Source organism: Sturnira hondurensis, unplaced genomic scaffold, assembly GCF_014824575.4.
Source record: "Sturnira hondurensis isolate 20B ecotype Veracruz unplaced genomic scaffold, ASM1482457v3 Scaffold0011576, whole genome shotgun sequence".
In the NCBI taxonomy this organism is placed as follows: domain Eukaryota; kingdom Metazoa; phylum Chordata; class Mammalia; order Chiroptera; family Phyllostomidae; genus Sturnira; species Sturnira hondurensis.
The window spans coordinates 871,926-897,465 of NW_028084207.1; the positions used below are offsets into that span (position 1 = coordinate 871,926).

General features: G+C 37.3%; 2 protein-coding genes and 1 pseudogene across 5 annotated transcripts in view; 2 read left to right on the plus strand and 1 right to left on the minus strand.

Moving 5' to 3' along the window:
- The first annotated feature begins 2,729 nt into the window (after positions 1 to 2,729).
- On the plus strand, positions 2,730 to 23,538 carry P2RY10 (P2Y receptor family member 10). 3 transcript variants are annotated; one of them, XM_037060307.1, is made up of 3 exons: positions 2,754 to 2,852; positions 19,937 to 20,138; positions 20,646 to 23,538. In XM_037060307.1, exon 3 carries the CDS (start codon positions 20,695 to 20,697, stop codon positions 21,664 to 21,666), a length of 972 nt encoding a protein of 323 aa, XP_036916202.1. In that variant the 5' UTR covers positions 2,754 to 2,852; positions 19,937 to 20,138; positions 20,646 to 20,694; the 3' UTR covers positions 21,667 to 23,538. The 3 variants fall into 3 exon arrangements, with proteins under 3 accessions (XP_036916204.1, XP_036916202.1, XP_036916203.1); XM_037060309.1 differs by lacking the exon at positions 19,937 to 20,138 and having other exon boundaries at positions 2,730 to 2,852; XM_037060308.1 differs by lacking the exons at positions 2,754 to 2,852; positions 19,937 to 20,138 and adding an exon at positions 14,529 to 14,619.
- Positions 11,105 to 12,928, minus strand: LOC118996736 (SPARC-like protein 1; annotated as a pseudogene).
- Positions 23,539 to 24,211: 673 nt separating the features above from the next.
- LOC118996754 (putative P2Y purinoceptor 10) overlaps positions 24,212 to 25,540 on the plus strand; it is a 32,423-nt gene continuing 31,094 nt past the window's right edge. For both annotated transcript variants that reach the window (XR_005068548.1, XM_037060310.1), the window contains exon 1: positions 24,212 to 24,274. The gene's annotated coding sequence lies outside the window, so the exon portion shown is untranslated. The remainder of the gene's footprint in view (positions 24,275 to 25,540) is intronic.

The window sequence follows — 25,540 nt, forward strand, 5'->3', positions numbered from 1 at the left end:
CTTTACTCAAATTGGTTCACTGACCCTTGAGCTACTTTTGCTTCCCTTTTTTTTGGCCAATGAAAAGAGAGGATGGTTGCGTGCAAGAGAGAAATGAGGTAAGCAAGCAGGCTTTCTTCTTAGCAATATTAAAGTGTCTGTGAAATGAAGGTAGGAGGTAATGACAATAGCTGATTCTCAGGAAAGCATTCCTTTTCTCTTTCTCTCCCAGGGTTTGGCTTTAAAAGCTCAATAGGTCTGGAATTTTCTTTGTCCAGAGTAGGATCATACCCTAGGAAAACTGGCTCATGCTACCCAAACTCACAAGGGATGGATTTGTACCAAAAAGCCGATTTAATAATTTATAGTAAGGAACAGAACTGCCAAATGGACTAAAATGTGTGTTGGCCTGTCAGTATATTCTCCCTTAAGTAGGGATGCCAAGACAAAATATTAAATTAACAACAGATTGGAACAGATAAATATATGAAATCAGAACTAAGAAGGGAATTGCAAGGTCAAGCATGTTTTATTTGTATACCCTCTCCCTTTACCAGTCCTCACAAGGTCGTGGCCTTTTAATCAATCAGTTCAATCTCTTAGTCTCTAGGGCTGAAAGAGTTTCTTTCCCTCTCTCAATGCCCTTGAAACTCGTAGTAGACACTTCTGAGTATTGGGTATGGCTCCATCTACTTCTTCAATGGTGCTGGGTTTTAAAAAAGATTTTATTTATTTATTTTTAGAGAGAGAGTAGGTGAGGAAGAAAGAGAGGGAGAGAAATGTTGATGTGTGAGAGAAATAGCAATCGGTTGCCTCTCAAGTGCCCCAACTGGGGACTTGGCCAGTAACCCAGGCATGTGCCCTGACTGTGAATCAAACCAGCAATCTTTCAGCTTGCAGGATGTTACCCAACCCACTGAGCCACACCAGTCAGGACAGGGTGTGGTTTTATAAGGAGGGCTGGTTGCAGGTCCAGGTTTCCCTATTACAAAAAACATTGTCATCCATTTTCTTCTTTATTCAGTCTTATCAATAAATCCAAATGCTCCTGTTTGACCTAACTCAAAATAGGCAAAGTACTTTTATTCCTCTCTTTTTCTGTGGCAATTACCCAGGAGTCTCTTTGCAGTCCCAGGTTGTGGTTTCTGTGTGTGGTTCCCTTACATGCCCCCAGAGGTTAATGCTGCTTTTCAAGCCTTGTTTCTCAGAACTATACTCGGACTTGGCTGACACTATAGTCCCTGAGAGTATGATCTTCCTTTATTTGCATAGTTATAAAATCCCCTTAGGCATTATACATAAAGATGAATGTCTTAGTAATCTGTAGGGAGACTCTCTAATCAACATTGTTCATTTATTTATTAATGCATTATTTGAACATTTACTTTTTTCTTTCATCCCTTCACTTATTCAACAAACATTGATGAAAGTGCCTTGTGCTACACTCTTTGGGAAACAGAGGAAAGTCAGACATGATCTTTGCCCTCAAGAAGTTTTCAGTATACTAAGGTGGTAAGAAATATATAAAAATAACTAAAATGCCAATTAAATTATAAAGCTTTGGATAAGCTCAGAGAAGTGTACTCCAGATGGAGGGAACAACTTAAACAAATGTAGTCCTACTGTTATCAGGTAGGGGCCTGGCCATGAGTGGGTGTGCCTAGGGCCAGCTGTAGTATGTGGGTTCTTGACTTTGGGTAGGAAATATTTCACGACACAAGTCCAGATGACGATGAAGGTATGTTTCTTAAAGCTGGGGACAGTGAAACAAGGAAGGGCTTATATAGAAGAAGGAGCAGAAGTCCTAGGCTGGGCTGCCTTCACTCACTGGGAAGTGAGAGAAAAGGGGGTCCTGGGGACAGGTTCAGGGGATTAGCCTGGGACTAACTGCCACTGCCCATTACCTTAGCATTTAGGAGGAAACACTTGTCTGTGAGGAGAGAAGTGGGGGATGAAGAAGGGAATGGTGCAGACTGCTCCCCAGATGGAGAGTGTGCAGGTACAAGCTGTGTCCTTTGTCTTGAGGTTTTTATCCCTTTCTTGCAGGCAGGAATCTTAGGGGAGGTCTGAGGGGAGGGTTTCAGTAGAATATTGTTCAGTTCTCCAGGTGTGCCCTTTCTGGGTCATGGTCTGCTCTGATTGGTCAGTGAGAGAGCTGTGTGGGGAGGTTCTTTAGTCATTGTAGCTGATCCTGGTATGGCCCACCTGCTTTTGCTGCTTTTCTGGGCCTGGAGCTGAAACACAAGTGGCACTTAAATGTTATTTGTAGGGAGGTGACCTTCTGTACCTGGCTGTAAATTGCTTGGCCAGTCTCAGTTTCCCTATTCTACTTGCTGAGGAATTTTCCTAGCTTCTTACAATAGTGTCTCATTATTGCTATTTGTTTTGACTTGTATTCTTGATATTCTATACTCTCTGCCCCTCCTGCTTGAAGGAATTGCAGCTTTCTTGTTTTTAGGTAAACTCCCTTCAGATTTTGCCTCAAAATTGCATTTTTCCTTGGAGTCTACTGGAATCTAGTGAGAAAGAGAAGCATGTGGATTGTGGTGGAAGGAGATAATGTAAGGAGCAGTGAGAAAGGCTGATATGAAGATATTGTTTGATTTTGCACAGGCTTTTGCTCCATTCTCTTTGAATTTCTTTGCACCAATCAAATAAAAATGAACCAAACCTTTAGTAGCGTCATCTGCTCAAGGGACTTACCTTCTGTCTGTGCAAATAAGGTTTCTGTGGTAAAACAAAATTCAGTCAACTTCCGCTTTTAACAACAAATTTGTCAGTTATCAGCAGGATCCGTGTGACCCAGAGTTATATTTTTTCACCCCCAGCTCTCTGCAAAGAAACAAGAGTGCTAAACCCAGCAAGTCTCCAGGGTAAGTTACAGTGTAGTATCTGGGAATTGGTGGTTTTGTGAAGACTGGTGGGGGCATGATAATCCAGGACAGCAGCAAATGAGGGACCATTGTCCAAATTAGCATTGGTCTCTGGTTTCTCATTTCAGACTTCTTACAGCAAAAGTGATGGTGATTTCCCTTGAATTTGACTAGAGTACAAAATTTGAGTTAATGCCATCAGTTCCCACCATAACACAGGAGCACGGAGCCTGTGATGCTTCTCAGTCTTTGCTGAGGCCTCTTTCTTTATCAGCCTAGGAGTATGGCACAAGTGGTAAGAAACAGTGTGTTCAGTGGGACTATTGTGAGAACTGGACATATTCAGCAAGAAAAAGAGGATCAAAGTCTGTGCTCTATTTTATTTATCTAGTTGCATAATAATGAAAGAAAGTTTTTATGTATAAGCCCCTTGCTTTGGTAAGTTTAGTTTTCATAGATATAGCAAAATATAGTAAGTTCTATCAAAAGAGAAGGAAAGAACTGGAGATCATAGATTTGGGCGCTGAAAAAGCTCTTAGAGATCCAAATCCCTCACAATACATATGGAAAAGATGAGAGACAGTCAAGGCACTTAGGATAACTTAGCTAGTTAGTGACAGAGCTCGAACTAGAACCTGTGTCTTCTAAATCATGCTCCCTTTCCCTATAGCAAGCAGCCTGTATCTCCAAAAGAATACTCTAAATGTATTTGTAACTATATTGGATTTTGGGTTAGGAAAGGAGAAAATATTTCAGTTGATAAGCTCTGGTAAAATGATTTCAGAGTACGTTCAGAGACAGTTCTTAACCTTTTGAAAGGTGATTTTTGACTCAAGTTCAGTTCTACTGGATAACAGAATCCAAAAGAGAAGCACCTCTAAGTAATTATTGTTTTCATTGCTCTGAGTGCTAGTAGCCTCTCTTGTTCTGACCCAAAATGACTGAGTCAAAAAGAAATTGCCAGCTTCAATGTTCTTAAAGGTGGATTTTGCCATAACAGTTGATACCAGGATCACTCTAAATAAAATGGTAACAAGCTTTGTTGTGCTTGTTTGGGGGTGGGGGAAGAGTAGTCTCAGTATCAAGGATCCTGAAAGTGGGGATCTTTTTATTTTGGTTGTTCAAATGGATGGGGGGTAATGACCATTTCTATTATTTGAGTTTATATTTTAGTAATTGTGATCCGGTAAAATTATTCACTGCTAACAAGAGGTGATATGCTGCTATGCTGAGGCAGGAAATGGCCTAAAGTATACAAATAATCAGGTTATGCATTGAAGGGAATTGTCTTTGTGGTGTGTCCTGTTGGATACAACTCTCTTTGGCCAAAAGTAGTTCCTTTGGGGGTTCATTTAGGAAAGTTGTTGAGTTCAAGCTGTACAGTCTCAAATTCTGGAATTGGTTTAGCATAAGATGTCAAAACAGTTGGCATTCTTCTGGGGGGCTCTTCATAACCAGTTGTGTCTAAGCTAAGTTAGTTGTTGCTGTAAGAGGCAGGGAAGTCTCTATAGCCCTATGCCACAGCTCTAGGAAAGAGAACACATGTATCTGTTGTGAAACTGCCATTTTTAAAAGTTTTAATAATCAGGGCAATGACTAGCACGTAGTCTATGCTTTATTTAAAAATATGGTAAAAAATCTACTTACACTTTAGATCAAGGATTTTGCAGGACATTTTCATCTAATTTGGTTCATATGCATATATTATAACTAGAACGATGTAGTAGATGGATCAATATACAAAGAGTCAAGAAGTCTTGGTTCTAACTCAAGTCCCGCCAGTGACTCACTGTGTGGCCTTGAGAAGATTGCTTTGTTTTTCTGAATCCCAATATTCTAACCCATAATTATTAAGGAGGAAAGCTTGGAATTTAATTTCCTTCCTGGTAATACAATGATTTGATTCTGGGTCCCAAGGCCCCTGAGTAGAGTTATCATGAAGTGGTAAATAATGGGGCCACAGCATGGGAATCTAACTAGGGGGAACCCTCTGGCAATATAGTCTATATCTCAAGTTGAACCCAGTAACTTTTGCCAAGGGCCATTATACTTTTTCAGAATCATGTTATCATGAGATCTTAAACTTTTAGACCTTAGGTAAGTGTTTTGCAAGTAAATTCCTTTTTTTAAAAAAAAAAGGTAAGAAAGACAACAAATGAAGGAAATCTGAAATCTGATTTCCACAATGACAATGTACCTCAATCAGTATTTTTCAATCTTTTAAAATCAAAGTTCCTTTGAAAACAAAGAAGGATCTCACTACAAAAACTCCTAGAAAAACCTACTCCATCACATTAAAGTTTTCCAAGTACTGCATACATAACAGCCAAAAATATTTTGTAAATGTGTACTTTTTTCAGTTTGCATTATAGTAAAATCATTTTGATTTCCAGATATATTTAGTATAATGTGAGTCAGGAGGGTAGGCCCAGAGAGAGCAATGGGGTAAAAATTGGGACAATTGTAATTGAACAACAATAAAAAAAGGGAAAAAATCTTTTCTTTTTCACGTAACACATGTTTTCCATTATTAAACATTAAGAATTATGGCTTTAGTTCTGCAGGCTATTTCTCACAACTCTACTTTTTGGGGAATTTTTAAAACACAGGAAAGTACAGAATTCAACCAAAAACCCATGGAGATTATTCTCTGTACAAGTAAAGGTCTACTACATACCAGATATGAAACTAGGTACTTTCTGTACATTTCCCTTTTAATCTTTACAGCAATCTATGTTGCAGACAGTATTATCCTAATTTTACAAATGAGGAAACTGAAGCCCAGAGACAGGAAGTGAGTTGTTTCAGGCTAGAGAGCTGATAACTGAATCAAGATACTGACTCAGGTCTGCCCAAAGAACATAATTTTTTCTTCCCTGAAAATACTGCCATAACTGCAGAAAACACATCTAATTATGCCTTTAAAAATAATTTAGAAAATCTGCCCTGGCTGGTGTAGCTCAGTGGATTCAGTGTTGGCCTGTGAACCAAAGGGTCCCCAGTTCGATTCCGAGTCAGGGCACATGCCTGGGTTGCAGGCCAGTTCCCAGCAGGGGACTCACAAGAGGCAACCATACATTGATGTTTCTCTCCTCTCCTTCCTTTCCTCTCTAAAGATAAATAAATAAAATCTTTAAAAAATAAAAATAATTTAGAAAATCTAATAAAGATTTATTCAGGCAAGATCAATTCAAACTTTGAGATATTATCTTGTGAATAGTCTAATTGTCTTAATTCATTCCAAGGATAAAAATAGTTTTCACTTCCTCTAATTCACAGAAAAATATGTAGACTTTCATAATATATCCAAATGTTCATGAAATGATTAGAGTTAATTTTAATTAATTCAGGAAATGGCAGAGTTTCAAATTTCAGTTGCTCTTCTTTGGCTATGGTTGTGAGCAATTGAATGAAGGACATTATGTTCATGGGGATCAGACTGGCTTGGGTAATTCATGTGAGATTTTTTTGGTTCAGAGAAGAAGAAAAAGATAAAAAATGAAGGCAAAGCAATTTAGGTTCTGAAAGGGCCTATAAACGTTGTCCTCCAGGGATTGGATAGGTCCCTCATCATCAACTTTTCCCTGTTTAATTTTCCCTTCTTGCAAAATGACAAGCTCACATACTGGCAGTATCATCAAATAAAATAAGAGAAGTGAAATTGATAAATGTTCACTTAGTGGTATTAGTGACTTGAGAAGGGGTGAAAAGAAGGCAAAATGAGAGGGTAACAATTTGTAAAGTTTTACTAGAAAAAGAACAGTCACCTTGATGCCAGAAGCCTAGGCTCCATCCTCCTTACTGTCACTTGCTAACTTTATGTCTTCAGGTAAATTCAGTTCCTTGAGACACAGTTTTCTGATTTGTAAAATGGGGACGATGTTGTTTGACTTAGTTGCTTATAATATATACCTTTATTAATAATTATCAGCAATTATAGATGTAATAATAACTTTGTAAAGTATACATAGTCAAGTTGATTGAGATAGTGGTGGCTGCATTAATGATGGCAGTGTGCTGGTACTATCAGTGTCAGGGGTAGAGAGAAGCCATGTCTTCAAAGTCATGGCAAGTTAGAACTTGGTGCACTTTAAAGACCATCCAGTTCAAAAATAAATGAACAAGCAAAACTGAAACAGACTCATTGACATGAGAGTGCACTGGTGGTTGCCAAAGGGAGGGGTGTTGGGGGACTGGGTGAAAGAGGTGAAGGGATTGTGAAGTACACATTGGCAGTTACGGAATATTCATGAGGATATAAAGTACAGCAATAATACTGTAACCACTATTTACGGTGCCAGGTGAGTACTTGAAATACTGGAAGTTACAGGCTTTGAATCTCTTAGGTGTCAATATTTATTAGACTTCAACCTTATTATCCTTGCCTTGCCCCTATTTTCCTCAGTTAACAGAGGGAGAAAGGTGATGTTTTTTTGCTTTGGGTAGTAACTCATGAGAGAAACATTGGAAGTAACACTGCTGGAGGCTCCAATATTGTGTCTATTCCCCATGCTCTTATCTATACAAATCAGTGCATATGAAGTGAGCCCATAATTCTATCTAACCCGACTAAGCAAAATGAAGAATATAAAAGTCTAAGACACAGAGACTTCCCTCAGAGACATTCTTATTGTGCAGCCTGTCCGTTCACTAAGAGTACAAGGAAGAAAGAAGTAAAAATAGGCTTGCCAAATATAAGAAAAAGGTGAGAATTAAGATGGGACCTTGAGAGAGGAGTAAAGTATTGACCTCTAAAATGGGATTCAAGGAGAAAGGAGTTTCATAAAATTTTAGTCATAACTTTATAACAGTTTTCATTATCAGGAACAGCCTTATGAATGGTTTACAGGAAAAATTATAAAGGACATATGGACAATAACAAGGGGGCTGGAAACAGGGGAGGGAGGTGAAGAGGGCTGGGATGATGGGGAAGAGTAGGGGGGGAAAGGCAGACAACTGTACTTGAACAACAATAAAAAAGAAACAGTCATTGAAAATAATCTTTTTTTCTTCTTTTTTTAATTGAATTCTTGTTCAAGTACAGTTTTCTGTCTTATATCCCCAGCCCTGCTCTCCCCAGTGCTCCCCACCTCCCTCCCATTTCCGCCCCCCACCTTAGTTATTGTCCATGTGTCCTTTATATTTGTTCATGTGAGTCCATCCACTTTTCCCCTGTGATTCTCTCCCCTCTCCCCTCTGGACCCTGTCAGCCTGTTCCATATTTGAGTGTCATTGGTAATATTTTGCCTGCTTGTTTGTTTTGTTGTTTAGATTCCTGTTAAAGGTGAGATCATATGGTATTTGCCTTTCACCGCCTGGCTTATTTCACTCAGCATAATGCTTTTCAGTTCCATCCATGATGTTGCAAAGGGTAGGAGCTCCTTCTTCCTTTATGCTGCATAGAATTCCATTGTGTAAATGTACCATAACTTTTTGATCCAGTCATTTACCGATGGGCATCTAGGTTGCTTCCAACTCTTGGCTATCGTGAATTGTGCTGCTATGAACATCGGGGTGCATAGGTTCTTTTAGATTGGTGCTTCAGGGTTCTTAGGATATACTCCTAACAGCGGAATTGCTGGGTCAAAAGGCATATTCATTTTTAGTTCTCTTAGAAAATTCCATACTGTTTCCCACAGTGTTTGTACCAGTCTGCAGTCCCACCAACAGTGAACTAGGGTCCCCTTTTCCCCACAACCTCTCCAACATTTGTTGTTTGTTTCTTTGTTTATGATGGCCATTCTGACCAGTGTAAAGTGGTATCTTATTGTAGTTTTAATTTGCATCTTACTGATAGCTAGCAATATTGAGCATCTTTTCATGTGTCTCTGGATCTTCTCTATGTCTTCCTTGGAGGAGTGTCTGTTCCAAGTCCTTTGCTCATTTTTTAATTGGGTTGCTTGTCTTCTTAGAGTGTAGTTGTGTAAGTTCTTTGTATATTTTGGAGACTAAACCTTTGTCTGAGGTGTCATTGGCAAATATGTTTTCCCAAGCTGTTGCTTTTCTTTTTATCTTGATACTGTTTTCCTTAGCGATGCAGCTTTTAATTTTGATGAGGTCCCATTTGTTTATTCTTTCCTTTATGTCCCTTGCTCTAGGGGATGTATCAGTAAAAATATCACTGCGTGGAATATTTAAGATTTTCCTGCCAATGCTCTCCTCTAGGGCTTTAATGGTTTCACGGCTTATATTTAAGTCTTTTATCCACCTTGAATTTATTTTGGTGTATGGTGTAAGTTGGTGCTCGAATTTCATTTTTTTTTGCATGTAGCTGACCAGTTCTCCCAACACCATTTGTTGAAAAGGCTATCTTTGCTCCATTTTATGTTACTGCCCCCTTTGTTGAATATTAATTGACTGTAGAGTTTGGGGTTTATTTCTGGGCTCTCTGTTGTATTCCATTGGTCTATGTGCCTGTTTTTATGCCAGTTCCAGGCTGTTTTGATTACAGTGGCGAAAATAATCTTATTAGCTTAAAATGTAGCCAATTTTCTGCTCTGATTATTAGATTAGAACACTGTGCTTCCCTTTAGGGCTTAACTCCTATCACCAAAATCCTTTTTCAAGAGAGGAAGTATCCTTCCTGATGGTCCTGATATTTGTTGTAGTCATTGTGTACCCTGGACAGAGCAGTGCACACTGGAGAAACCAAGAAACATTTACTATTATAAGGAAGATATTTGTCTTTCACTGACTGGTGTATTGCACTTAGCATAATATTCTCCAGTTCCATCCATGCTGTCATGAAGGGTAGGAGTGCCTTCTTTCTTTCTCCTGTGTAGTATTCCATTGTGTAAATGCACCACAGTTTTTTGATCTACTCATCTACTGATGGGCACTTAGGTTGTTTCATGCACTTGCCTATTGTGGTGAGGGGCATAATATTGGAAAGAAGGGAAGGGACTAGATAGGGAACATGTATGAATGACCCAAAGATATGGACAACAGTGTGGGAATTAACTGTGGGAGCAGGGGAGTGTGGGATGGGCAGAGGAGGGCAAAGTGGAAAAGGTTGGGACAACTGTAATAGAATAACAATAAAAGTGGTTTAGTACAAAGACGGTATTGCAGGCACTGGCAGCTCTTCTCTCATCTCTGTCTTAGGTGGTACACAAGTACAAAGCTAGTGTCTGAAGTATATACTAAAAAAATGGCATTTTCACAGGTTATAACTTTGTCTGACATTTATTTTCTGTGTGGTCTTGGTTAGCTAATTTGTTTATGCAACATCAATGAGGCTAAATCCTTGGGATTAAGCCCTACATGAGCCAGTTAACATCAATTATTTTGAGTGTATCCTATGTTTTGCTTTGTTCTAAGGTTAGGGAGAAAGAAAATGATAAAGAAGTTTAAAGCGTGGCACCTGAGTTCATAAGCTCACAGTCCAATGTGGAGAGGCCTATAAATAGTTAACAATATATGAGTTATCATAAGGCAGAATATTTGTTCGGTTAAAGATATTAACTGAATATGTGCCAGTCATCCTGCTAGGTTCTGGAGACTTTAAGATGAGTAAGACATTTTTCTAAATGGAAAAAATTCTTATAATGCAGCGAGTGTATTGTTAAAAGCAATTCCTGTGGTTACATGATAGCCCAGATTTTCACTTGTGATACATCGGTCTGGTAGCAGATCAGGGATGAGAAAGGTGTTCCCTTTGCAGAATAACAACTAACAAAAATAAGGGGTTGAGGTAATTTGGGAAATAATAATGTAAATAGTACTCTGAGACCTTGGGTTATACTGGTTTCTACTCATGGGATATATCTGAGACCTGACCTGTGATTTCTAAATTAATAATTTTGCATTTCTTTTAGGCTTCTATGGGCATGACCTTCTGGGATCTTTATGGATTTTTATTAGGGTATTAAAGCAATAAAAAATAATATACATTCACAACAAAAGAGCATTATTCCATTTTCTTGATGTGCACATGATATTTTGGACAAAATAAATGTATCTCATAAGTGGTACAGAATCATGAGTTAAATTCCTGTTCACAAACAGCATATGGTAGTTTGCATATATTCACTTAACTTTACGGTTTTATTTCCAAAGTTAGTGTTAAATGCCAGGTGCATATACAGTTATCAAGCAATTACCCTCATTATCTTCTCAGAGATGCAAACACTTTGATAATTATATATCTACAAGTATCATGGCTGCATGTATTTCAGAAGTGGTCAGAATAGAGGAGGAAATTGGAAAGTTTGAGATCTTTCAGATATTAATTCAAAGCAGGAGATTTTAATCTATGTCTTGTCAAATACAAAGCAGTGGCTCCACTCCTTCAGGGTGATGTGCTTATCCTTGTTGGGGTCACACTCATCAAAGAAGCAAGTTGTGCAATGTTCTGTGGGCCCCACAGACAGTTGCAAAGGAGCAGTCTTGGAATGTGTCAAGTCTCTGTCTATAGGATATTGGTCAAATTCACCAAACTGCAAGTTCGCAGGATACACATACGTGTGGTATTTTTCTTAAAGTCCTTTAAGAGAAGATTGATGAAATGATCTCTAGCAAAGAGTCTTTTCATCTAGGTAAATTGTCTTGACTTCATTTCTCTGCTTTGCATTTAAATATGCAGGGTTGTTCAGGGTTAGGTTCATAAAGTTGCATGAGGATATTCTTGAGCTTGTCTTTCATCCTTAGAGGAAACTCAGTCACTTCAAAGTTCATACAAGCAGGAAAGATTTGCAGGCTCCAAAATAATCCAGCTGCAGTTGATGCCCCTTTTTGGTTCCATACAGTCTGCACTTAGTGGCAAACACATGACAGGTGGTAGAATAGGTCTGATTGTCAGTGCCACAAACTTAATCAAGGAGTTTTTTAGGAAGACACGTCATTGGATCTTGGCAAACACAGTGAGGTTTTCCCCGTTGGTCAGCCTTACACATATGTCCTCTTTTAGCCTGTAAGTTTATACAAGAATAAACATTGCACACCTTCATGTTGTCTTCTCTTGAACTTTCATCTTCATTTGGTGAGCTCTCTGCTTTTTTGATCCCTTGGGATTCTCTAGGTTCAATGGTATCTACATTCTCATTCTTATGTGCTGTTTTTTTTTTTGCCTTTCATATTTGATGTGATGGTAATTGGAATTTGCTCTTTTAGCCTCCTAGAGGCCTCGCCTTTGGATGAAATGGTCATCACTTGCACTGTGTCTGAGGCACTATCACCATCATCAGTAGGATTTATGAGAAAAGACTTAGAAACAGTCTTTTTCTCCATTTCCTTAGGGTTGCTGATGAAATCAAGGCCAGGTTCCCCCTCTTGGTTCAGCCATTTAATATCTTGATTGTTCTTACTGATTTTTGATGCATTTTCATCTTCTATTTCTTCATTAGAGTTATCCTCTTCTTGTTCTTTATGACCCCTACTCAAATTCATCTTTCTGTATTTTTCTTACTTGAGGTTGTTGATTGGACTCTTCCAAAATATCAGATTGTGTACTATCTTTTTCCTGTTTGCTTAAAATATTCCTTGGGAAGTTCTTTCTCCCTTTGTTGGTTATCATTGTTGGTACCAACTTCACCTTTTTCTTTTTCCCCTTCCTGTTCTCCATTGAGAATGTTTGGATCTTATTCTTGGTTTCCTTGGTCATTTACATTTTTGCCAAGTTTGCTGATTCTGTTCAACTGAGGATGTGAATCATTTATAGGGTGTTCTTGGTTTTCTTCTGTCTTTGTGATACTTTCTTGTTGGTCAGAATGTATAGTGTAACTAACATCAGAGCAAGGGAATCAATGTTCTCTGGGAGGTTTTTCTTTTTAGGCTCACTTATATCTTGGCCCAATGTATATTCAGTTGGTGTATACTCCAAATTCTCACTTAAGTCATTTTTGGCTTCCTTTTGATACTGCAATCTCAGCTCTTGGCTGTAACTCTGGTCCTGATCTGCTGACTGGTCATGGTTTTCCTCCTTTGACTTTTGTACTGAAGATTTTTCAGCATTATCGTTGTAACGGTTTCCTATCGATGTTGTAGTTTCCTTTTCATTTTCTGTACCTTCAACCCTTAAAATGGGCACTTTAGTGTCATCAGGTGTTACTAACATTTCAGCTTATTGGACAGAACTCAAGGAATCAGAAGTTGGTTAGGAATGATCAAATATGAATTTTGCATTTGTCCTGGGCTCCAGCAGAGGGAAGATAGAGTGCAATAGAATCCTATGAGGAGAGACTAAGATTTATTACTCTAGGGAGAGAGCTGAAGAGACAGCTTCCAGGATACCTGTTCTGAGTCTCTCTCCCACACCATAGACACCATATTTCTTGGGTGGCACACTCAAACATGACTTTTATAAGTTGAAAAGGGTAGGTACATGGAATGTTGATGATAATAGCCTAACTAGAAGATCATTTTTTTTTAGGGAAATAGCAGGCACCAGAAGTTTATTAGTTGACATATGAGTATTTGCATTTTTGCATAATGCTCCCACATAGAAACTTTAAAATATTCTGTATGTAAGTCAATTCAATTATAATATTTTTCTTGTAGCATCCAATGTCTTGGGTGTAATGGTGATGAATAGAACAGATCTTGTTATGGCACTAATGGAGCTAACAGCATAGTTGGAGAATTAGCTAATAAACACATAAGAAATATAAATTACAAATGTTGATGCTATGAAGAGAAAGAACAGAGAATATGAGAATATGAAATGATGTTTAGGACTACTTAGATAGGACTGACAGACCGTGAAAGTCTCTCTGACCTGAAAACTGAGATCAAAAGAAGTCAGACATGTGAAGATCTACAGGAAGAGAATTTCTCATAGAAGAAACTACATATGCAAAGGACTTAGGAACCAAAGCTTGGCTTTTTCTAAAATGTGAAAGCATCTCAGTGTAGTTAAAACATAGAGAATAAGGAAGAGAATAGCATGAGGTAATTAAGTATGACCTTAAGGTTGCAGTGAGAAGTTTGACCTTAATGCAATAGAGAACAAGCAAAGGTTTTTAGGCAGAAGAATGATATAGTATTTCAAAGAAAAATCCCTTGGGCCATAGTGTCAAAAGGATAAGGAGAAGTCAAGAAATGACATAATCTCTGCCATCAAGCAATGTAAAATCTAATTAAAGAAAAACCTGTTAACACAATTTCAATAAGTGTAGTAGGTACCGTAACAAAGATATGAGAGTATGGAGACAAGAATGGGTTCCAATTCTAATACACCATCACCACAATATTCAAATTTTGTGACTTTAGTGCACCTTATTTAACCTCTCTTGGTCTCAGTTTCCTCATTTTTTGGTATTTATTTATTTATTTATTTATTTATTGTTGTACAAGTACAGTTGTCTCCATTTTCACCCCACCATACTTTTTTTTACTCCCGAGTTTCCTCATTTTTAATATGGAAATAATCATAGGGCTTCTATGAGGATTAATTTGGTAATATGTGAAGAGTGCTTAGGCTATAAGTAAACAGTAGCCCTCGATAAATGGTAGTCATAATTAATGTTACTGTTAGATACAGTATGGGGAGTGGGCTACAAGGGACAAGACTGGGGTCTAGGGAGTCCACTAAGATATCTGTTATAATACGCAAGAGGAATGATGACAGTGGCCTGGATTAAGATGACTATAGCAAAAGTGCATATGGAATGAAGATGGATTTGAGAATTTTTAGCAGGGAGAATCACCTGGTTTCTGATTGGATGTGGGTAAATATAATGACTGAGGTTGTTTTAATCCCCAGTTTCCAGCCGGAATATGTATGAGGAGAGTCATGGTATGGACTGAGAAAGGGAACTCAGACTTAAGAGTGAGTCACCAATCTCACACCTCATTCTAAAATAGGAAATGAAAGCATTCCTAGATTTTTTAGACATATTTTCTATAAGGAGAGATTTGTTTGAGATATATTTTCAAAGGGACAGAGATTGGCAACACATTGGGCAAAACCCAGCCAGAAACAGTCAATAATAGAGCCAGAGCCAAAGAGAGAAAGATAGGGGCAGGGGCAGAGGCAGAGACAGAAACAAAGCATACGCTCCAATTTAGTCCTTCCATTCAGCATTTTCCTGTTAATGGTTTAGGTTGTTCTCCTTTCTTAACTTTCAGAACTGTCACAGATTGTCCACAGGAAACTAAATGTTTCTTCTCTGAAAGCTTATATTTCTGCCCTACCTAAAGTAAATTCCATCAGCATCTCCCTACCATGGAGATTTTACATTTAGCTGCCACTGAAGAAATTTGGGAAGATAAACCTCCCTACTTACCTTTTAGTCTGAAGAAACAATTTTTGAAAGCAGGGTATGCAAATCTCTAAACTCACAATAAACTGTGAGTTGTGGAGGTATAAAGACCCACACAATCAAGGTGTGAACTTGACCTCTAGCTTGCTGACCTATTAGGTCAAAGCTCTGACCTAACAGAGCTTTGTTATTTAACATAAAAGTGTGAACAAAACATGCACCTTTGGTAAGTGAAACTTACTACACCACTGAAGCAGAAACAAATACCCAGGTCTATAAATTGTGGAAGTGGAGGGGTGATTTGGGTGTGTGCAAGAGGTTTTTATTTATTGAAATTGAAATGCACTTTGTGCATCTTTCCTTGCTTTCTCACACATCTGATGATAAATGAGAGTAGAAATACTGCCAATACTAAAGTCAATGTGGGTGGTGAGGAGGGATTGGTGACATGCGTGGGGACAAGTTTTGAGTTATATCCTGATGACCTAACTAGAGTAATAGATAAGATAATAAGGTTGTCTATAGAATTAGAAATGTTCTGCCATAGTGTGCCCTCTGAAGGAACATTATTAACCCCATGTATCATGATGAACCCCATCCTACTAAATAGTCCCTCCTAAGCAGGGAGAGGCAAGTGGAGTGGTGAAAATAAAAGACTTTGGATCAAGTCATGTATAATAATAAATTTCATTTTTACCATTTTCTAGCTTTGTTACCTCAGGCAATGTACTGAATCTCTCTGAACCTTAGTTTCCTCATCTGTACTATGAGAGTGATAATAGGACCTACCTCTTAGGATGGTTGTAAGAATTAAATTAGATAATGCATATAAAAATTCCATTGCAGATTCTGGAGTGCATCATTGATAGTCAAAACATGAAAAGTATTTCCTGTCTTTTCACCTGTGAATACCTCTCCACCCTTTCTAAGTCATAGACTTAGAAAATATATAACATTCATAGTCAAAAGACTGCATGACTTTGTAGAACCTATCACAGATTGGCCAAGTGGGGAGAATGGTGTATAAGGGGCAGAAAAGTGAAAGCACTATTTAGAGTAATGGTAGCTCATAATGTTGGCTCTCATTTATCTGTGAACTAATCACATGGAATTCTATTCTTTTATCCTATTTCCTGAAGTAGGACTTAAAGAATATTGAAAGTCATTCTGCTACTTATAAAGAGAAAAATAAAATCAAACCTCTCCTTTGTTTTTTTATGGCATCTTAATTTAATTTTTCAATTGCAATTAATATTCCATATTATTTTACATAAGTTTCAGGTGCACAGCATAATGGTTAGACATATAAATAATTTATAAAATGATTCTCCCATAAGTCTAGTACCCACCTAGCATCATATGTAATTAATACAATGCTATTGATTGACTATATCCCCTATCCTATAATCCCATAATTATTTAAAAAAATATTAAAAAAAGATTTTTAATTTATTTATCTTTAGAGGGGAAGGGAAATATCAATTTATGGTTGCCTCTCGTGTGTCCTCTGTTGGGAACTGGCTTGCAACCCAGGCATGTGCCCTGACTGGGAATTGAACAGCAATCCTTGGGTTAGCAGGACTGTGTTGAATCCACTGAGCTACACCAGCCAGGCCATGATTATTTTGTAACTACCCTAAAGATTTCACCAAAACACCATTAGAACTGACAAAGGAATACAGTAAAGTAGCAGGATACAAAATTAATATTCATAAATTAGTTGTATTTTTATACTCCAATAATGAACTATCAGAAAAAAATTGGAAAAGCAATCCTACTCACAATTGCATGAAATTGGTTAAATCTACAAAATAGATTTTAACCAAGAGGGTAAAAGTCATGTATTTTGAAAATTATGACACATTGAAGAAAGAAATTGAGAAGATATGAATGAATGGAAGAATATATTTTGCTCATGGATAGGAAAAATTAACATTGTTAAAATGTCCATACTTCCAAAAGCAATCTATAGAATTAATGCAATCCCTATCAAAATACCAATTATATTTTTCACAGAACTACAACAAATCATTCTAAAATTTATATGGAGCCATAAAAGACCCCAAATAGCCACAGCAATCTTGAGAAAGAACAAAGTTAGAGTTATCATGCTACCTGACATCACATTATATTACAAGGCCATAGTAATAAAAATGTCTTGTTACAGGCATAAAAATAGGAACTTCTATCAATAGAACAGAATAGACAGCCCCAAATAAACCTATGCATGCCTAGATAGATGGTCAATTAGTATACAATAAAGGAAGCAAGAACATACAATGAAGTAAAGACAGTAATGACTATATGTGGTGCCAGATGGGTACGAGACATATCAGGATGTTATAGAATGCCTAATCACTGGGGTGTACACTTAAAACTTGAATAACATTTATGTTAACTGTAATTAAAAAATAAAAATGATTTAAATAAACATTAAAAAAGAAAAATGTTTTTGGGAAAACTGGACAGATACATTAAAAAACTAAACCACCTTCTTACAACATAGACAAGAATAAATTCAAAATGGATGAAAAATTTAGATGTATGACCCAAAATCATAAAACTCCTAGATGAAAACTTAGGCAATAAACCCTTTGACATTGTTCTTTGTAATATTCTTTCTGATATATCTCCTTGGGCAAGGGAAGCAAAAGGGAAAAATAAATGTGATTACACCTAACAAAAAATTTTTGCACAGTAAAGGAGACCATTAATAAAACTAAAACACAACCTACTAAATAAGAGAATATATTCACCAATGATACATTCATTAAGGGGTTAATATAAAAAATTTGTAAGTAACTCACACAACTCAACACCCAAAAGCCCCAGATAATCTAATTGAATAATGCCCAGAGGACCTGAATAGACACTTCTCCAAAGAAGACATCCAGATGGCCAACAGACATATGAAAAGATGCTCAGTGTCACCAATCACAGGTACGCAAATTAAAACTACAATGAGTTATCACCTCACACCTGTCAGATTGACTACCATCAATAAATCAACCAACAAGTGTTGGCGAGGATGTCGAGAAAAGGCAACCCTCAAGTACTCTTGGTGGGAATTCAGACTGGTGCAGCAGCTATGAAAAAAAGTTTGGAGGGTCCTCAAAAATTTAAAAATGGAACTGCTTTATGACCCAGTGATTCCACTTCTGGGTTTATATCCAAAGAAACTCAAAACACTAATTTTAAAAAATGTAGACACTTCTATGGGGGTATTGGGAAAAGAGACCAGGACATTAACAAGTATAGACCAGCCCTGGTTGGTGTGGCTCAGTGGATTCAGTGTTGGCCTGTGAACCAAAGGGTCCCCAGTTCGATTCCCAGTCAGGGAACATGCCTGGATTGTGAGCCAGGTCCCTAGTAGGGAACATGCAAGAAGTCACCACACAGTGATGTTTCTCTCCCTTTCTCCCTTCCTTACCCCTCTCTCTAAAAAAAAAAAAAACCCTTTTAAAAAGAAGTACAAACTGACAGTTACAAAACAGGCATGGGGTTGTAAAGTACAGCATAGGAAATATAACGAATAATATTGCAATAACTGTATGGTGGCAGAAATATTGGGGTCAAATCAAAAAGGTTTTTCACAGCAAAGGAAGCAATCAACAAAATGAAAAGACAACCTACCAGTTGAGAGAAGATATTAATTAATGATAAATCTGATAAGGAATTAATATGCAAAATTTATAAAGAACTCTTATAAACTTAACACCAAACCAAACAGACCAATAAACAATCTATTTCAAAAGTGAGCAGAAGATATGGCAGACATTTGTCCACTCCTTTATTTTAAATTTAAAATAATCATGATGTTGCAAAGGGTAGTAGTTCATTCTTCCTTTCTGCAGCATAGAATTCCATTGTGTAAATGTACCATAGTTTTTTGATCCAGTCATTGACTGATGGGCATCTAGGTTGCGGAACAGGCTGACAGGGTCCAGAGGGGAGAGGGGAGAGAATCATAGGGGAAAAGGGGATGGACTCACATGAACAAGTATAAAGGCCACATGGACAATAACTAAGGGTGGGGGGTGGAAATGGGAGGGAGGTGGGGAGCATGGGGCGGGGGGTGGACAGGGTTGGGAATATAAGGCAGAAAGCTGTACTTGAACAAGAATTAAATACAAAAATTATTAAAAAAATAAAATAATCAAAACAAAATAAAAATAACAACAAAAATCCTTACTCCACCCAAGCAATAATCTCACTGCATTATTTCTTCTACTTTTAGTTTTTAATGTAATAAACATTCTTGTGATATGGAAAGAAGCTATATTTGTAAAATTTATCTTTGAGTGAAAAGAATTGATGAAGAGAAGAATGTGTATAAAGGTTAGGCACCTTGTCCTTCAGAGATGTGAAGTCCCGGATCTCTGTTCAGTGGCTTCATGGCCATAATAGATTCCTCTCTGGGCCTTGCATCTTCTACCTGTATTACATGTAGAGTGAATTAAATAATTTTGAAAGCTTCTCTCTAGTCTAAAATTCAATAAGAAAGCTAAAGTAAAAATAATGAGTTTGTTGCTTTTCTGCCATGCTTGTTTGCAGACAGCCTGTATAAACCCCAAACTAGACCTTGAGAAGCCCTAAATATTGTTCTATATTCCTCAGGCCCTATGTGAAGTACATTATAAAAACCATAATAAATCATAAAATAACATTAAAGAAGTCCAAAAGTCTTTTATTCCTTATGATGACTAATTTAATGGAAAAAACCCACATAAAATCTTAAGTTGTTTCTAAGAAATGGTATTGGTGGCCTGTTTTGCTGGTATCCTAATAAATGTTTACCATGACTGTTGGATAATCTGTCATGTCTGTGATGTCACACCAGTACAGAATTCCCCTTAGACGGAAAATTACTCTTCTCTCTTCCAGACCACATAAGTGGAAATATCCAAGTTCAGCTTATACATTCATATATTGCTGAAATTTTCCATGTAAATTTGGAATGAGACCTAAGCTAAGAGACAGACATAAAGTGCACCAGAACCACAGACTATTGTGATAAAATAATGAGGAGGTAACATCCACACACCTTGAAAATGTGACGGCATACTGGAAATGCAGGGTAAAAGAGGTAGGACCATTTTGCAAGTTGTGGGGCGCCAGATGGGAAGACAGGACCCAATGGGCAAGGTAGCCAATAAAGCAGAGACAAAAGGACATAAAATGTGAGGATAAATTTCTATCATTGCAACTGAGAGTGTGACTGAGCAGTGTTCACTTTCACCAAGGGTTGGGGCAAGACAAATCTGGACACAAAAGAAATAGATTCAAATGCCATACCATTTTTGCTGTGGTGGGGACAAGAGCCCACATGTTTCAGGACACTGTTGCCTGCAAAAGACAACTTTTACTATCTGGGACGGCAGTTTGGGGACAATTTCATGTCCCCGAACCTAACTGATTCATTAGGTGATTTTAGATAAGTAGTATATTTTCTGTGAGCATTTGTTTCTTCATCTGCAAACAGGTTCCTTCTAATTATAATATTATGTTTCTTTTCAAGTATAAACAGGAATATGGGTATTGGCTGAAGAACTGGTTAACCATTATACACCTTTTTTTCCTTTGCTTTGGGCAGGGATTATAACTCTCCGGCTTACCTTCATGAATATACTGAAATATTCAAGATGCCTAACACTTCTAACAATGCCTGCGATGACACTCCTTTGCAATTTCAGCACACCCTCTATGCAACCACCTACATTACCATTTTCATCCCTGGTCTTCTGGCCAATACGGCAGCCTTGTGGGTTCTGTGGCGCTTCATCAGCAAGAAAAATAAAGCCATCATTTTCATGATCAACCTCTCTGTGGCTGACCTTGCTCATGTGCTGTCTTTACCCCTCCGGATTTACTACTACATCAACCACCATTGGCCTTTCCAGACACCCCTTTGCCTGCTGTGCTTCTACCTGAAGTATCTCAACATGTATGCCAGCGTTTGCTTCCTGACCTGCATCAGCCTTCAGAGGTGCTTCTTTCTTCTCAAGCCCTTCAGGGCCAGAGACTGGAAGCGTAGGTATGATGTGGGCATCAGTGCTGCCATCTGGGTCACCGTGGGTACTGCCTGTTTGCCATTTCCCATCCTAAGAAGTGCAGAATTATCTAAGAAGAATGAATCCTGCTTTGCTGATCTTGGATACAAGAAAATGAATGCTGTGGCTTTGGTTGGAATGATTACACTTGCTGAGCTGGCAGGATTTGTGATCCCAGTCGTTATCATTGCATGGTGTACCTGGAAAACTACCATATTCTTGAGAAAACCAAAGACTTTCCAGGGAATAAGTGAGAGACAGAAAGCACTGCGGATGATTTACATGTGTGCTGCAGTCTTCTTCATATGCTTCACACCCTATCATATTAACTTCTTTTTTTACACTATGGTACAGGAAAAAATCATTGACAGTTGTTCCATTGTCAAAAGCACACAGTATTTTCACCCTTTTTCTCTATGCCTTGCAAGTCTCTCCTGCCTTTTAAATCCAATTATCTATTACTTTATGGCCTCAGAATTTCGTGACCAACTATCCCTTCATGGCAGCTCTCTGACCCGATCCCGCCTTATGAGCAAGGAAAGTGGTTCATCAATGATGGCCTAAAAATAAAATAACTTTTAGATTGCAACTTTGTTTAACATGTTTCTCCCCTTTTTTGCAAATACTGAGAGACCAGTCAAATAACTTCTTCAATTGATCTCTGGGAACAACAGAAATAAACATCCTCTTATATAATAATTGTGGTCATAGGGGTATGATGGTGGAGGCACTATGTGAAAAATGTGGGAGAGAAAAGGAAAATTGGATTTGCTTGTTCCCTCTTTGAAATTCAAGGCACTTTTAAGTTTTTACAGATGTTTTAAACCAAAGCAAGTGAGACATTTTATCTGAAACATTTTTTTAGTAAATGATTGTGAATAAGATACAATAAATAATAATTTCCATATGTAAAAGTAAATCTTTTTAAAAGAAGACATTTTTTTGAGAATGAGAGTAAAAATATCCTCTTTCTAAGAAATAAATGCACAGGCATGAAGTAGTGAAGAATGAGGCAATGTGTACCTAAATGTCAGGACCACAAACCCATTTGATTAAATGGCACAGGAATTTGTTCATTCACTGAAAATGTCTTGGATGCCTATTGTATTCTAGTTTGCCACGTTCTTAGGTACTTTCCACATATAGAATCTCATCAGGGCCTTCTAATAAACTTGCGAAAATTTCCAATATAAATAAATAAATGGAACTTCAGGGATGTGAAGAAACTTGTCTGGGGGATAAACAGTGGTGAGTCAAAATGTATCCTGTATACATCCCATATCTTTAAGTTATTCACTCTGCTTGTGTTGTTACTTTTACTAGGTTAGTAATAAACTAGACTTGATTGGTGATGACACAGACTAAAGCTAAGATACATGAAACCAAAACCATTTTTACAAAATTTACCTGAGATTATCTATTTTCAGAATCTTGGGTTGTAGGGGTAAGAGTCAGGCTTCAGGCTGCAAGGTATCAAATGATAAATAGATATTGTTCTAATACTGTCTTGATCTACAGAGTTCTCATGATCAGGGATATAGGAAATGTAAATATGGAATTGCATTAGAAACAGAAGATATTATTACATCATGAATGAATGGGAGAAAAGTGTATGTCATCCTTCTGGAAATCATATCTTCAGTTTACTCAAGGTTATAGCTATTGTTTTAGAGCCATTATGCAGGATTTAAATATAAGCAATCCTTAGCTTCTCAGGTTGGCATTTATGAAGCTCAATGCATCCTTCTAATCTTTTATGCTTGCAATTTAAATAGCATGTCAGACATTTAGTGTGCAGAGTGAGAGTCCTCAGAATATCAATTTGAACAGACTAGCTACAGAAGAGAATAAGGGGACAACTAAACAAGGAGGAATTTTTTAAAACAACAAGGTTCTATGGTGGGAGAAATTTTTCTAATTACAAAGTAATCAAACTGGTTTTCTTGTGCTTTAGTAATTGACATCTGATGGCACTGCCTGAAGAGGGTTTCCAGTTCTGGCTGGAGAATGGCAGCATTATCAGAATGAATGTATAAACATTCCCACTGTAAGGTGATGATTTTGAAAGAAACCCATTTGGAACTACAACATCCTGCTATATCTGTAAAGAAAAGGAACCTCAGTTCTAAATAGCCACATTTGGTATTCCCTCTTTCAAGTTATTGACAAGAGGTAGTGCTTCAAACACAGTATTTGTGGATTAGTAGTGAAATTAAATTATTTGCCTTTCATTTGTCTACCGTTAAAGTGAAATCTTTGGGCTTTTTCTGACATGCATGTCCCTATTGTAGTGAGAAAATGATAAGATCAAAGCAATAAATAGTTGTTTCTTGAATTTTAAAGGCTAGGATGCCTTATACAGGGTGGGGGAACAGCAAATGTATGGTTGTTCATAGGTAAAAATGATACAATGATTAATAAATGATAATACAAGAACAAACTCTGTGTTTTGCGCACTCACTATGGTAAACTTACTTTTGCCCCAACTTATAATACCAGCAGAAAGGTGACAGTGCTTCAAATTATGAGATAACAGTTCAACAAATCAGTGGGATTGATTGAAGGTATTGTAATGAACAACAATTTGAAGTTGTACCTGTGCTTATCAAGGGGACAAGATGTAAGACAAAGAGAACAGTAACATAGATGTCCTTGAGTCAACTTTTCAAAATGTTACCAAACAGCCTGACATTGCTCCCAAATCCCTGCAAAACACCACTCAAAATGGATTCCATTCCACTTAGAATCCATTCAGAATCTCACATTCTTGACGAAAGACTTTTTAATTACCCAATGGTTTTGGTTCAAAAAAAAAGAGAGAGAGAGAGAAGGGCTTTCAGGACTATAAAAACTTTGTACAACAATCTATATTAACTTAAATGCAGTTTATATGTGATCGGTTATGCTGTTTACCTTTAGAAAGCTTTAAATTCTAGCACAGAGTTTGAATACAACATTTACTATAGATGAAATAAATTATACTTAAGGAATACATGGTTATTTCTATAAAAATATTAATCATCGTGCTGTTATGTAAAAATTTAACTGCCTTATTATAAAATTGCTTTTATAACAAAATCATCTTCTCTTAATATTCTTTTTCATATTTTCCAGAATTATAACCCACCATAAAAGTAAGATTACTGCTTAAACCACATTCCTCTTTTAAGTAGTAAGTAGTTTGGTTATTATATTAATTATTTATAGCTAATACTGTGTCTTTAAGTACACTACAAATGTAACATGTAATTACATGTACAAGTATACTATTATACATTAAGGCTTTTAAAGAATTAATTCATCTTCCAAAGTTTCAAATTTACTAGCAATGAATAATTAAGGTACTTTGGTTCTCTGATGTTTTAATGATAAACCACAATTTTGTTTTTAAGACAGAAAATTTTTTTCATTTTTCATATATTATTTTGTTTAGGAAAATTATATGTGTGGAATTTTAATATACAGAATTGATAGAGTAGGGCGAGAACAAATGATTTACAGAAGATGAATTTCAAATTGGCTAATAAGGAAAAAGAGAAGCAAAATTTCAGGGGCTGTTAGCATAGGCTAGCAGATATTGTGATCTTCTGGAGTTGGGGGGTACATTTTCATGAGCTGAGAAATTGCATTTGAATTGGGTCTTGTATAATGGAAAAGTTTTCAAGTTGTTGCTGAACGTAGAGAAAGAGTATGCATTATTATCAGAAACCCTCTAGAGGCAACAGTAGAAAGAAAAAACAGTGGGGAGTTGAATAGTACAAAATACTATCATTTGGCTATAAATACACCAGCAAGCAGTAATTAATGAAGCTGTAAAATTTAAAGGTATGGTTTCTGTTCAAAACGGTGATGTAGGAATATCCTGACCTCACCTTCTTCCATAGACACATTGAATCTATAGCTCTATATGAAACAATATCCTTTGGGGAAATAAACCCTAAAACCTGGTGGAGGAACCCCTTCACAGCATAAATGAGAGAGAAACCATATTAAAGCCTTGGGGAAAGGGTTAGATAGTATGTCATTATAAACCCCAACCCTAGGCGAGGCAACCCACAATTGGAAGGGAGCTCAAAACCTGGAGCTTCAGTTTGAGACTCAAAAGGTTTGTATGCCTCATTAGGCACCCCATCATTTAAGACTGGCAGTTGAGAGACAAGCCCCCAAATGTATGGCTTTGAAGAGCAACAAGGCTCATGCTCAAAACAACTGGTGGGCTGTGGCAAACTATGAAACAGGTGTTAAAGAGTTCACATGCTGACCTGTCTGTTGCAGAGCCTGGCACAGAAGCAAGTGTTTGAAGAGCACCTACACTTTCTGTGAAAAAGACTCATTGGCTAACTTTAAAGCACTGGTCTGAGGAAAGGAACCGTCAGGGATGGTCTCCAGGAATAGAGACTAGTGAATGTGAACCTGCTACTCTCCTTCTGTCCTGCTA

Excerpts from the sequence above, each read along its gene's own strand:
- P2RY10 (XM_037060309.1), top strand. The coding sequence starts at position 20,695 with ATGCCTAACACTTCTAACAATGCCTGCGATGACACTCCTTTGCAATTT.